General features: G+C 45.2%; 1 protein-coding gene across 2 annotated transcripts; it reads right to left on the bottom strand.

The window, feature by feature from the left end:
• Positions 1 to 7,554: 7,554 nt before the first annotated feature.
• Cxcr2 (chemokine (C-X-C motif) receptor 2) lies at positions 7,555 to 14,807 on the bottom strand. Of its 2 annotated transcripts, none has more exons than NM_009909.3 (2): positions 14,682 to 14,807; positions 7,555 to 10,471 (listed from the first exon to the last, which is right to left on the bottom strand). In NM_009909.3, exon 2 carries the CDS (start codon positions 10,450 to 10,452, stop codon positions 9,373 to 9,375), a length of 1,080 nt encoding a protein of 359 aa, NP_034039.1. In that variant the 5' UTR covers positions 10,453 to 10,471; positions 14,682 to 14,807; the 3' UTR covers positions 7,555 to 9,372. The 2 variants fall into 2 exon arrangements, with proteins under 2 accessions (NP_034039.1, XP_006495701.1); XM_006495638.4 differs by lacking the exon at positions 14,682 to 14,807 and adding an exon at positions 13,074 to 13,153 and having other exon boundaries at positions 7,556 to 10,471.
• Positions 14,808 to 15,011: the final 204 nt, after the last annotated feature.

Below are 15,011 nucleotides of genomic sequence, written 5' to 3'. Positions count from 1 at the left end.
GAGCTAAGGCCTTATTTGTTTCTGCTCCTGTGATAAGTATTCAAGCTTCTGGCTTGTCGCTTCCCTGTTCACTATTGGAATTTAGTGGACTGAAGACAGGAGCCACTGTGTTGGGCAAGAAAAGAAAGAAGAAGGGAGGGAGGAAGGGAAGGAGAGGAGTAAAGGAGAGAAGTGGGGAAGGGAGAGACAGAGACAGAGATTGGGAGACCCAGAATCAAACCCAGGCCACCAGGCTTGTGTAGCCAATACTTTTACCTGCTGAGCTACCTCGTCGCTCTGAGGTCTTAACTAATTTTAACTGGCCATGCAGTTTCCTTTAGCACTCCTTGGATTTGTTTGTTTCCCCAACACCATCCTGGTCTGATTTGAAGTTAAAGATCAAGAAAGAGACCAGGAAGCAGCGTAGGGGCGGAGCCCTGATCTCCATTCTGAGGTCCTTTTGAGATGGTCAGTTTCCGAGGCTGGTCTGAGTTGGCTCTCAAGATCCATCTGTTCCTGGCTGGGGTCCACCACAGCCTTGGTGTTGCTATGCATGTTGAATAAGGAGGACTGGGCACGTTTTGTGTTCTGCCAGAACCATTGGATGCAGGATCATGTCCACACAGTTCTCCAAGTCCTTTTGGAACAGTGGAGGGAGGTGGCCAAACATAACTCAAAGCTATTCCCCACCAACCTCTTTTAGTTTTGTGCTTCTGTTGCTGTTTGTTTTTATGAGCCAGAGTCTCATTAGCCTAGGCTGGGCTTGAGTTCACTATGTAGCTAAGAGTGACCTATGTTCCTTTTCTCCCTGCCCCCACCTCACTGGAATTCCATTACTGACATCTGCTACTATAGTTAACCCCATCTTCCCTTTAATTTAAATTGCTCATTTAGATTTTTCCTTTTTTTTCTTTTTTCTTTCTTTCTTTTTTTCTTTCTTTTCTTTTCTTTTCTTTTTTTTTTTTTTTTTTTTTTTTTTGAGACAGGCTCTTAGTATGTAATCCTGACTGGCCTAGAACTGGCTGTGTAGATCAAGCTGGACTACTCATAGAGACTACTCATAGACTATGAGGACCAAGCTGAACTCAAACTCAAGGAGACACTCCTGCCTCTGCCCTCAGAGTGCTAGGATTAAAGCTATGTGCGACTATGCCCTACCTCTCCCTTTGAAAAACTACAATTATTTTATTTTATTCCTATCTCCGAAGTTCCTAGTGTGGCAGGGCAACTTTTTATATGTTTCTTGGCCGTTTGCATTCCCCTAGACCCTTTCTAGATCCTTACTTACTCCTGAATTAGGAGAATTTGGAGATGGACTGGCAGAAAGATAGAGCAGAAAAGAGGCCAAACGGAGGACAAGCCACCTGGTAGGAGCCAAGGTTTCAGCCTCCCACTGGGTCAGCATGGCACAGAGCCAGCACGGAGGGGAAGCTGGCCCTGCTGTTGATGGCCAGGGGAACATGTTTGACATCACACTTTGCAAGGCCCTGTTGAGAAATCAGTACTGTATCCGGCCTCCTTTTTCTCTGGAAAGGTGTCTTTTGCTGAGTTGCTGGGGGAAGGGCCTTGAGTTGAGGCCATAATGACTTCTCCTTAACACTGTCCCCTTCCACAGCTGCTCGCCCTCGGGCAGCCAGAGTGATCAGGGAAGCTCCTCATGCCAGGCCACCTTCCTTTGGCTAGAGCTTGGGTGCTGGAGACTGGAGGATTGCAATGAGGGAGGGTATAGGACACATTCTTGAACGTGACAGTGCCATCCCCACATACATTCTAAGAGGATGTTTCTCATTTCCCACTTAGGTAGTTGCTGTTGCATAGGATTTCCTTCAAGCTAACCAGCCAACATCACCATCAACTCATCTGTGTTTGTTGACTGTTGAGCCTTCCTTCACAGAAGGATGCTTGTGGGACCTTTACCTAAGTATCCAGGCACACCTCTCAATCAGTTGTATGCAACTCTGCCCTAACTGAACAGAGCCTCAGAGAGGGGCTAGAAGATACAGGCAGGGAAGGACTAAGGCAGGAAGCTTCATCTACACAGTTCAGGGAACCTTCACCAGTGCTGCTTGTAGGTCCTCCAGTGTGGCTGCCTTAAGGTCATCTATGTTCCTGCCCACAACCCTTCACCCATTGCTCTATAAGTAATGAACCCCCAGAGTGAGCTTTGGTGGAATCTAACTCTGTCACTGAGACCCTAGAAGAAGGTGGAGAAATTGCTTATGCTTCCCTCAGGGAGGCTTTTTAGCAAAACTAGTGCTTTTTTTCATTGCTTTTGGTCAGTGAGTTTTAAACTTGAGTTTAGATCCTAGAGTTTCAGGACTCTCTTCATTACATTTTCTATTCATTCATTCATTCATTCATTCATTCATTCATTCATTCATTCATTTATTTGTGTGTGTGTGTGTGTGTGCGCATGTGTGTCTATGTGTGTGCTCAACAACATGATGCACACTCAACAACACCATGTACAGTTGGTGTTTGTCCAGGTTGTATTGTATTCGTGGAGGTCAGAGGACAACTTGCAGCAGTAATTTCTCTCTTTTCACCATGTAGGTTCTGGAGATCAATCTCAGGTCATCAGGTGTGATGACTGTGATGACCAGCCGAGGACCCATGATGGCTGATATTGTCAACTTGATAGACCAAGAACCAGTAGAGGACAAACCTCTGGGTATGCCTATAGAGATTATGCTATGTTGATTAGGTTAATTGAGATGGAAAAACTCATCATGAAAGTTGGTGGCACCATTCTCTGGGCTTGGAATCTGGACCTCATATGAAAGAGAAAGCTAGGAGCTTTCTTTCTTTGCTCTTTGCTTCTGACCGGGGATGCAATGTGACCAACTCCTTCAAGTTCCCACAACCATGCCTTTCCCCTATTGATCGATTGTGCCACCAAACTGTAAGATACAATAATCTTTTTCTTTTCGAGCTGCTTTCGTCAGGGCACGTTAGCACCAGGACAGTGACTAGAATAGGTTTGATTCTCAGCACCACAAAAAAGAAGAGAGGAGACTCCTCATTCGTGTTTGCAGTCAATCTTGTTCCCAAGTCTTACCCCCAGTCACAAACAGACACCTATCTACTTTCCGTTCCATAAATTTACCTTTTCTGGGCATTTGCTTCACAAAGTACCACATAGTACATTATCTTCTGTTCTAGAGTCTTTAGCTTAGCATACCCTCTTCCAGACTGACCTAGAAGTCACTATGTAGGTCAAAATGACCCTAAACTCTTGCGTGTTAGGACTGTAGGTATGAACCACCATACTGCTTTCAGTCTTGTTCCTAAACCAGAACATTCAAGGAATCCCACAGCGTGGGCATAATTTCATTGTTTTTCTCACCATATCTCTAGGGATGGATATTTTGGTTGTCTTCAAGCTTTGGCTTTTACACATAGAGCTGCAGTCTACCCTCTCCATGTGAGCTAAGTGAGCACGGCTGTAGGTCAGGGTCCTAGAAGTGCAATTTCTTCATTAAAGAGCGTGCACACTGAGAGAGAATTCATCAGCCAGCCATGGAAGTGCAGACTTGCTAACCCAGCACTCAAGAGGCTGAGGTAGAAGATTGTGAATTCAAGACTGGCCTAGGTTATGTAATGAGATCCTGTCTCAAAAACAAAACAAACATGTTATTAAAAAGGCATTCTTTAATTGCTTTCTCTGAAGATACCTGGTTCACTGTCCTATCAGCAATGGGGAGGTAGGATATTATGATCAGGGAGGTAACCTCAAATTGTAGGCTGTAAAGCTTGGATCTGACTCCCTGCAATGACCCTCAAAATGGCCCAAGCTGCCCTTCTTATCTCTTTCTCCTTACTGACTCTACTGGCTTTAATGGCTGAAACATTTTTCATCATAATAGCTCATGTACAAGTGGCTACAGAAAACGTATAGCTTAAAGAACACAATAACTCAAGGACTCTCAGGTACTCATCATTTAGATTAAGAACCTTCTTTACCTGCTTTCTTGGAGCACCCCGCTCTTACCCTTGAGTGTAGGCTCCCTAATGTTTGTGGTCACCTTTCCTTTGCTTAGCGTTTTAGTTGCATTTGTTTTTGAGAGTTATGTTGAGCCAACTTAGTTCAGATGGGACTGTTTCCCACATTTTCTTCCTTTCAGACCAGAAGAGCACAAGCCGGCAGGGACCTTTGTGTGAGATCTGGAAGCTGTAAAGTGAACACTGGCAGTATGCTTGTTAATGCTTTGGAAGGTCAGCCCACGGCCTGTGACATGCTCTTTATCTGCTGGTTGTTGTGTTGGTGTGGAACAGCAGCTGCATCCACAGTCTCTCAGTGTTTAAACTTTTTTCTTCATGATGCAGGTCACCGGCATCTGCAGTCAGTCACTCATGTAAGCTTGCACCAACGTAGGTGTCAATGTGTCCTAACAGGATCCACTATGCATGCGTGTATATGTGTGTGTGCATTCGCTCGTGCCTCTCTCTCTGTCTGTTTTTTTCTTCAAGGTTGTCCTGTGAGATTCTGGTCTCATTCCACAAACAAACAACGCCAAGGGCCTGACACAGACTACCTCACAGCTCCCACCATGATATGAAGTCATACCTCAGGTGTCTCCTTGTGGTTCTGTGCCTCTGGTTGAACCCTGACTCACATAGCAGGGGTCCTCAATTGATGGATCTACTTTGCCTGTCTTTAAGTTTTATCTTGTGCTCTGATGACCTCCTTGCCCATCTACCAGTACAGAGCAGTACACATCTATCAGTCCAAGCCTGGTCCCACAGCTGTGTCCCCACTCCTCCTCTGGCTCTCCTCTCTGTTATCATCATGGACAATCAGCAATGCCACTTTAATATCCCCACTTCTCAGCTGGCTCTCATCTCTGTCATCACCACGGATACTCAGCAATGCCATTTTACTGCATTCATGAGTCTAGGCACAGACAAAATGGATAGACATTACCAGAATGTGTGAGACCCCTGGGGAAGTTACCTGCACAATTTCTCACTATATTTCAAGGGCTGGAAATGAGACAAGGATTCCCTTGTAATATTTATACCTATAGTTCTAACACTCAGGAGCTTCAGGCCATTTTGACCTGCATATTGAGTTCTAGGTCAGTCTGGGGGAGGGTATGCTGGGTGATAGTATGTGACCTTGTGGTCACAAAAGCAAAATATCTGGCAAAAGTTGGCATAAATACTCTGAGCTGAGTATTTATGTGAGTTGTAGACCATCTAGCCATGAGGCAGCACTTGGTTGCTTTACCCAGCTTGCTTTCAGTTTCCTCAGTACCTATGGGTTGGGAACCTGCTGACCTCATTGGTCCTGAAGGTGGTCCACGGGAGTCTGTGTGCCATGTACATGAGTGGAGCATATAAACAAGGAAGTGATCGTTATTACTATTATCATTATTGTTGTTGTCGTTACTGTTGTTGGCTGGAGATCAAACCCAGAGCCTCTAGCATGCTAGGTAAGCTACATCCCTCACTACTTAGCTTCATCCCCAACCCTAGGAAACATTCCTGGGCATTTATTTGTTTATTTATTTATTTGCCACAGGATCTCATGCAGGTCAGGCTGCTCTTGAATTTGCTGTGTAGCTGAGGATGACATCGAACCTCTATTCTCCCTTTTACTTCCTAGCAGCTAGGATGATGGGTGTGTGCCATCATGCCTGGATTATAGTGTGCTAAGGATTGAACCTAGGGCTTCATGCATGCCAGGCTAACACTCTGCCATAGAGCTACATCCCTACTCCCCCAGAGGGACTCTTTTAAATGCCCCTCAAGTAGACTGGGAGCCTCTTGGTTTTGCTCAATAAAGGGAAGAGGCCATCCTGCAGAGACTGGGAATGTGCGTGGAGAGGCATGCATCATCAACTCAGAGGGAGATGGCTCAGGATCAGGACAGAAGGTGTTATTGGAAGGAGAGGAACATAGTTCAGAAGCAAGAAAAGCAGGTTCAAAACAGACAGATCTAAGTAGATCTGGGGCCTTAGACCGTGGGACTCGGGTCTAGAACGTGGCAAGGAAGAAGAATCAACAGCTCAAAGGAAGCTGCATTTGCCCTTTCCTGGTGATGCTCTAACTGGTGAGGGACTTGTGTCAAGACTGTTCATATGAGAGAGAGCAAGTGTGTGGGGGCAATCAACAGTGTTCACATCAGAACAACCAAACCTCAGCTGCTTTTGCTCTGGGCTCTTGTATCTTCCTGATTTTCTGCGGACAGTGGCATTCCCAGGCTTTGTTTGAGGAGCAGAGAGCAGAGACCTGGAACAAAGGTGAACCTTAACTTGGCCTCCTCCCTCTGACAGTCATCTTGAGGAGCAAGCTGGCCAGGTGCGGAGCTCAGGAGGAAGAGTAACAGTTCCCTCTGGCAACTCTCCGTGTTCTTCAACATTTCCGTCCTGCTGAATCAGAGGTATAGCTGAGTCACACTTGATCCTGATTCCTGATTCCGAGCTCAGTGCAGGGCATTGAATGCTCCTTAAACAGGGGCTGTATATTGACTTAATCCTTTTAGCTGAACAGTTTCATAAATTGCGAGTGAAAGCTGTCTACCCTAGAACCTCATTCTGCCCTCTTGCTCAAACTTGTGGAACTATAGGGTTCAGTCCCTCTTAGAGCAAGAGCCATAGCAGGCTGCTCAGAGCCAGGGCCCCTCTTGACAAAGACCCTTCAGAGACAAACCTTGTTTGTTTAGGGCATTGCTGTGTCCCGATCCCTCGGAAGATCTGTCAGTCATTGTATACCGAAAAGATCATCCAGAAGCTAGGGTTATACCTCAGTTGGTAGAATATTTGCCTAGCACACACAGAGCCCTGGGTTCCATCCCAGGATCATGTAAACCGGACATGGTGGTACACATCTGTAATCCCAGTGCTTGGGAGGTGGAGGCAGGAGGATCTCTTGATCAAGTTCATCCCCAGTTATATAGCAAGTTTCAGGCCAACCTGGCAAACATGAGACTTAAACTGAACCCAGCCCACACTCAAACCCACCCCTCCCTGCAAAACCAAGAATGACTTAAGTCCTTTGTCTCCTCTGACAGGTTACAAATCACTTCCCCACTCGTGCCTGCTTGCCACATCTTGAATGAGGATGGTTGTTGGGAAGAGGAGAATGGAGGGGAGAAGAACTCTCCCTGGGATCTGCTGCCTCCGCGCTTCTCCAAGGAGCTGAGCAGCTGAACGTCTGTGCCTTCTAAGCCTGCTCCTGATGCTTTTGAGTGCAAGAATGTGGGAATACCAGAGGGATCCAGCACACATTTCTTCCAAATGATCCATGTTCAGTTGAAGGGGACATGGGCTGGGCATGAAGTGGGCAGACAGGCAGGGACAGGCAGGGCTCTGTCCTCATCTCACTCTGGGGACAGTGAAATGGTTCAGCAAGTAAGGACCCTTGCCATCGGGATGTCCTCTGACCTACATACATGTGGTAACATGGTGCGTGTATGTGTGTGTGTGTGTGTGTGTGTGTGTGTGTGTGTGTGAATGCTAAAAAAAAAACCAACCAATTAAAACAACACAAACTCTTATCCAGGACTTCTGCTTGCCATTGCCTGTCTACTTGGAAGTACTGAAATAAATACCCAACTACAAGTGGTCTATATATTTTTTAAAACGACATTTAATAGTCACACTTTACAAGAAATTATAAGGTAGATAGTTCTGCATTGGTTCAGTGGTTAAAGAACATTTTTTTTATTAGATATTTTCTTTATTTACATTTCAAATGTTATCCCCTTTCCTAGTTTCCCCTCCAAATATCCCCTATTCCCTTCCCTCTCCCCCTGCTCCCCAATCCACCTACTCCCATTCCTGGTCCTGGCATTCCCCTATATTGAGGCATAGAGCCTTCACAGGACCAAGGGCCTCTCCTCCCATTGATGACTGACTAGGCCATCCTCTGCTACATATACAGCTAGAGCCACAAGTTCCACCATGTGTTTTCTTTGATTGGTGGTTTAGTTCCAAGGAGCTCTGGGGGGGTACTGGCTAGTTCATACTGATGTTCCTCCTCTGGGGCTTCAGACCCCTTTAGCTCCTTGGATACCTTCGCTAGCTTCTTCATTTGGGACCTTGTCCTCTATCCAATGGATGATTGTGAGCATCCACTTCTGTATTTTCCAGGCACTGGCAGAGCTCCTCAGGAGACAGCTATATCAGCCTCCTGTCAGCAGGTTCTTGTTGGCATCTGCCTAGTGTCTGGGTTTGGTGGTTGTTTATGGGATGGTGAACATTTTTTAGACTTAGATTTTTATATTTTTGGTAAAGTGAGGTAAAACACACATAACAAAAATAACCATTTTAGCTTTTTTGTTTGTTTGTTTGTTTGTTTGTCGAGGTGCTAGGATTTGAGCCTGAGTTCTTAGAAATGTTAAATAAGCACTCTCCCAGGGAGCAATACTCAGCTTTCATTTTAACACTTTTGTTACAGTGGTAATGAGTGCATTCACACTACTACACAGGGATCAGGGCCCACCTTCAGGGCTTTCCCATCATCCCTAACTGGAGCTGTGTCTTCTACACGAACTCCCCACCCTTCCTCACCCAGCCTCCAGTCAACACTATTTGATTATTTTTGGCACTTCTCATTGTGGACGCTCTTTTGTTGTGTAGAGACACCTTGTTTAACTTACCCATTCATCTGTTGGCCATCATTTTCATGATGAATAATGCTGTTGTGAGTATCAGCATACAAATGTCTGAACCCTGGCTTTCAATTTTTTTAGGTACCCTACTTAGAGATGGACTTGCTGGATTACATGCCAATTCTATATTTAATTTTTTTTTTTAAAGATTTATTTATTTATTATATGTAAGTACACTGTAGCTGTCTTCAGACACTCCAGAAGAGGGCATCAGATCTCGTTACAGATGGTTGTGAGCCACCATGTGGTTGCTGGGATTTGAACTTCGGACCTTTGGAAGAGCAGTCGGGTGCTCTTACCCACTGAGCCATCTCACCAGCCCTTAATTTTTTTTTAAATGGAAAACTGCTATGCTATGTTCCTGTGTGAGGGGACTCTGGTACTCGTCTACTGGTAAGGTGAAGAGTTCCCTTTTTCTACTTCCTCATTGTCACTTGCCATTTTCTCTCCTCCACCTCTTCCTTTTACTGCTAACTGTTCTGATGGGTAGGAGGCAGTATCTCACTGTAATTGTAACGTGTGCTTCTTAGAAAAGAGTGTTTGGGGTCTAGTGTTAGGATGGATCAACTCTATCAGTAGGCATACCAAGATGGAAGGGAGCAGACAGCCAATATAGGGGGTTCTAAACTCTGGGGGCTCTGCTAAGAACGTGACCTCTTTCTCCCTGTAATTGTAGAGGAGGGGCTGCATCAATTCAAATACCACAGTCTCTGGTAATGAGCCATGCTGAAAGACAAGAAGGAACCCCGAGGGGCCACCGTTTAGGTGAACAGTCTTTAGAGGGTAGTAGAGGTGTTTGCTGAAGACGAGCTAACAAAAGAAGGCCTTCCCTCCTTGGCTAAGAACTCCTTGCTGACAAGGCCATAAGTAGCCATGATCTTGAGAAGTCCATGGCGAAATTTCTGGCCAATAAAGGCATAGATGATGGGGTTAAGGCAGCTGTGGAGGAAGCCAAGAATCTCCGTAGCATTCAAGGCCTTGTCAATGTCATCGCGGCGCTCACAGGTCTCCTTGATCAGCTTGGTTCTCATGAGGGTGTCTGTGAACAGAACCAGGTTGTAGGGCAGCCAGCAGAGCAGGAAGACAAGGACGACAGCGAAGATGACCCGCATGGCCCGGTGCTTCTGCCCCATGTGGGCCTTAAAGAGGGTGCGCAGTGTGAACCCGTAGCAGAACAGCATGATGAGCAGCGGCACGAGGAAGCCAAAAGTCTGAGGCAGGATACGCAGTACGACCCTCAAACGGGATGTATTGTTACCTACATCCTCATAGCAGACTAAGGTAGAAAGGTTTACCTTAACAGGATTTCGTAGAATTAAGATGGGCAGGGCCAGAATTACTGATAGTAACCACATGGCTATGCACACAAACTTGACCAAGTGTCTCTTCTGGATCAGTGTACTTGTGGCATGTACAATGGCCAGGTAGCGGTCCATGCTGATGCAGGCTAGTAGCAGAACACTGCTGTAGAAGGTAACCTCCTTCACGTATGAGAATATCTTGCACAGGGTTGAGCCAAAAGTCCATCCATTTACTTTAGATGCAGCCCAGACAGGCAAGGTCAGGGCAAAGAACAGGTCAGCAATGGCCAGGTTCAGCAGGTAGACATCGGTGACAGAGCAGGTGCTCCGGTTGTATAAGATGACCAGCATCACCAAGGAGTTCCCCACAAGGCTCAGCAGAGTCACCAGGACGTATATTACAACCACAGCATAACTGTTGATTTCCAGGTTCTCTGAGTGGCATGGGACAGCATCTGGCAGAATAGAGGGCATGCCAGAGCTATAATTGAAAATATCAAGATCTCCACTGAAGAAATCTTCAATGTTGAACTTATCCACCTTGAATTCTCCCATCTTTGAGGTAAACTTAATCCTGTCAATAGAGGAGAGATGAAGGTTATTGCACGGCAAAGCCACCCTGATTCTTGTCTTACCCCGCCCCCCCCAAGAAACTGGGGCGTGAGGATTTTTCCATTGGCTTGTATATTGCAAGGAAGACACTATTTCCTTCAAGTTTGTAAATGATAGCAGTAAACATTTGAGGCAAAATAGTAATAAATAATAAGTGAGATATTTGTGGGGCATAAAAACTACAGTTCTCTTCAAGATTGTTTTTTGAAACAGGGACTTGGTTGGGCTCAAACATGCTAGTAGCCAAGGCTGTACAAATTTTATACATGCACACATTTATATATGCATATGTATATATAATTTATATATATATAATTTGTATATATAATATACATATATACAAATATTTGTATATGACATATATAATTTGAATATATTATATACATATATACAACTCTGCTTCTATATATGTATAGATATAATTTGTATATATGATATATACATAATTTGTACATCCTTGGCTACATAGCATGTTTGAGGACAACTAAGACCCTGTTTCAAAAAAAACATATGTTTATATATGATTTATATATGTGTATATAATATATCATATATGCTATACACAGTATATATACACATATACATATATAAATATGTATATATGTACACACATATAAATATGCATGTATACATACACATATGTAAATATGTATATATACATATATATGAAATTTTTATAATTAAACTCATATGCATAGCTAAAATATGCTAGTAAAACATTAAAAAGGTGTACAATCTTACAAACAAATACAAATATTAAAACAATAATAATAATAATAACAAAAAAAATGGGGCTGGAGAGATGACTTAGTGGTTATGAGCATTGGCTGCACTTGTAGTGTACTCAGGCTTGGTTTCTCAACACACACCCAGCAGCTAACAACTCCCAGGAACCCCAGTTCCAAGGGATCTTCTGTCCCCCTCAGGTACCAGGCATGCACAGGGTAAACCTACATACTTGCAGGTGAAACACCCATGTACATAAAAAGTTAAAAATAATTGTAAAGAAAATGACAAAAATGGGCAGAGGTGGAGCTCAGGTGATAGAATGCTTGCCTGAGATTCTCAAAGTCCTAGGTAGGGCTCCCAGAACTGAATAAACGAGGTATGATGGCATCTGCAGGCAATCCCCGCACTCAGTATACTGGGGGTAGAGGAAGGAAGATCAGGACTTTAAAGTCATCTTTAGCTACAAAGCAGTTCAAGTCTATCTTGACCTATATGAGACCTCATTCAAAACATCACCATCACCATCATCAGCAGCAATAACAATAAAACAACAACAATAACAACAACAACACATTTGAAAACCAAAACAATGAAGTTAGGAAAGTGGCTGGTTGGATAAAAGCTTGCTCCCCTAACTTGTGCACTTGAATTCGGCAGGTAGCTAGATTGTGGAATTCAGATAAAATGCAGGACTGTGAGGGCTGTCCAGGCAGCAAAGGCAGGTTCAGTGTTCTACAGGGAGACCATGCAGGCCAGGATGGAAGGTGGACTCTGAGGAGAGGGCCAGGAGGGACCAGCAAATGCACAGCCACAGGCGAGGGGACAAGAGTTGGTGTTTGCATTTTAACATACTAATCTCTGAAAGGAATGCATTCATGGCTGAAGGCACAGAGGGAAGGAATGGATGACAGTTGAGATCTGCTTTGTGCAAGATTTCCCTCAGTCATCACAAGTGCTATAATTAGCTCATTGCTGGCGGGACGGACGATGAGACCCAGAAGGCCCAGTAAACAGTCTGCGACCACAGGGCTGTTGTGGTGCAGCGGGATTTCACGTCATTAGTTTGTCCACGCCACGCGCTGCCTTTAGTTTACTGATGGAGGATCGTCCCTGTTATATTAGATATGCTCACTCCTAAGCATTTCGCTTTATCATGCTTCCCGAAGATTGGCCCTGCACACGCTAAGTACCCGCTCTGCCACAGAGTCACAGCCCCATAGATCTAAGATCTTGAATCACCTTTCAGTCAAGCATGCAAGCTTGGACACCACCATCTTTTTGCTATCCCTTAGGCTGCAAATGAACCAAATAGCTATTGCTGGGATGGCAAAGGAAACATCTTCAACTGAGGGCCCTGTCATGTCCTCTGTGATGAAGTAGGAGCTCCTGGATTGAATGGAAGTACCAACTCCTTGGAATTTGCATTAGTCCAGAAGCTCCAGGGCTGGGAAACATTTCAACAACAGAAAACTAAGTCATTGTACCCTGACCCCAATTCTCATTCTCTTTAGAAATACAGCCCATAAATGCCCCACAGGTTTGAGAGTCCTCAGTGCCTGGTACATCTATCTCCAGACCCAACTGCAGCCTAGGCAAGGAGGGTAGGCAGACTTGGAAAGATGGCAGGCCAAGTGTAGGGGCTGAATTGCAAGTAGTTCTAAGCAGTTTTTGCCAGGTGACAGAAAGGAGGTCAGAAGCCCTTCCTCTGTGCTAAGGAGGCATAATGTTTAGGAGTCAAGCCAGGAAGGAGGGGCATGATGACTCATGGTCAGGTCCTGTGTTGAGTGACACAGAGAGAAGATTCTAGGTGGTGGTAGGAGGTGTTCCAGACTCACCAGGATGCTGGCTTTTCACCTGTGGGACACCTAAGGTAGGCAGCTGTGACCCATGAAGAGCAGTGAAATTCTTAAGAGGAAGTGAGGGATGGGTTAGATTGCTCAAGAGGGGGAGGAGCTCCCGAGGGCGTGAGATGAGTTTGATGTTTTAAGTATGAATTCTCAGCCCACCGCCCACGGATGGAGTCATCTTATGGATTTAGAGAGTTCGTACTGGGAAGTGACCCGATGAGATTTTTATAGAAAGGATCACAACCCATGGGTTGTGTGGTAGCTACATGTCACACACATACACATGCACACACATACCACAGAGATAGCTTATACTGTGATTCTTAGAACTGAAGTAGTGTATCTACAGGTGACTGGCCTCTCCCATCACATCCCCAGACTGAGAATGAGTCAGGGAGAGAAGAAAGCCTACCTAGTTTTCAGGGCCAACTCCTGTAGGCACCTTCACATGCTCTGACCTGGATAATGGCTGTCTTATTAGTTGTCATCTGGTTGTAATCTGGATGGCTGACTGGCTTGCCGCCTCACAGGCAAAGGGGATCTACCATCTATTTTGTCTTTCAACCCTCACATCAATGAAGTCGCCATGTTCTGGATGAGGAAACGGAGTCCCTGGGGGTTAGGCAACTTACCTTGAGAGACGCAGCTGAACTGGGCGGTCGACGTTTTAAAATGGATATTAAAGTCTGCTCTTATGTTTTCATTTATCAAATGCTGGGAGGAGCAGGGTCCTGGCCTCAGCCAGCCTCAGGTTTCCTAGCTCCATAGGTAACTGCTCTGTCCCAGACAAAATACCACTGGGATGGGAAATGAACCCAGATTGGGCATTTCTCAATCACCCACTTCTGCTTTTCTTTCTTTCTTTCTTTCTTTCTTTCTTTCTTTCTTTCTTTCTTTCTTTCTTTCTTTCAAATTTTGTTTTGTCTTATTATGTAGCCTATGCCGCATAGTTTTGTTTCTTTAAAAAAAAAAAAGAGTTCTAATCTCGGTCCTGCCCTCGGGGGTCAGGGTAAAGGCACCGTCTCTCTCTGGACCTTGTTGCTCTCCTGGAAGACACTGGTTTGTTTCAGGTCTTTCCTGCCCAGAATTGTAGCTTCAGGCCACTTAACTCTCTAAATGAAAAGCAGCTGAGATAGACTAGAATTCACTTCATTGGAAGCTGGGGAGATGGTTTTGTTGGCAAAAGCACTTGCTGTTCATCAGGTGACCTGGGTTGGATCCTCAGATCCCAGGTGAAGAACTGACTCCATGAAACTATCCTCTGACCTTCACTAGTATCCCACGGCACACACACATACACACAAAAACAAACAAACAAACAAACAAATAAATTTACTAAAGTGGCTGTCGCTGCTACATTTCAAGGGCTCAGTGGCCACAGGTGACCAGTGACTTCCATATTAGACCATGCAGATATAGAGCATGCTTATTATAAAAAGTGCTTTGATATAGCACCAGCTATCTGAAGATGCAGACCTCAGCTCTGAGGTTCTACAATGCGTCATGCCGCTTCCCAGGGCTCCAGGAAAGGCAGAGTTCCCTGGTCCCTTTTACCAGAAATATATTCCCTAGTCCGTGACCAATCAGCTCTCCTACCTGCAGTAGTTCTACGACGCTGTTTGTGAGCAGAGTGGCTCCCAACTCTCTGTGACTCAAGGCTTGGGAGCTGTCAGGGCTGGTTGAACTGGAAGAAAGTGAGGCAGCCGTGATGAGGAAACTACTGACCTGGGCTACCGATGGGGAAGTCCTGGAGGCCCTCTGGACCAAATGTCCCACCCCCAAGGGAGGTGTCCTATAGAGGAATGGCTAGGCTGTTCTGGGACTCTGGCTCCAGGCTCAGGTTCACCTGGTGATTCTGAAGTGAGCTCTTGGGATTTTCATGCCTTCTGATGGCTTCTAGAGGAGCCTGCCAATCTGAAGGTAGAG

This window comes from Mus musculus, chromosome 1 (genome assembly GCF_000001635.26).
Source record: "Mus musculus strain C57BL/6J chromosome 1, GRCm38.p6 C57BL/6J".
Lineage (NCBI taxonomy): Eukaryota > Metazoa > Chordata > Mammalia > Rodentia > Muridae > Mus > Mus musculus.
This window is presented reverse-complemented; position numbering and strand designations above follow the sequence as displayed.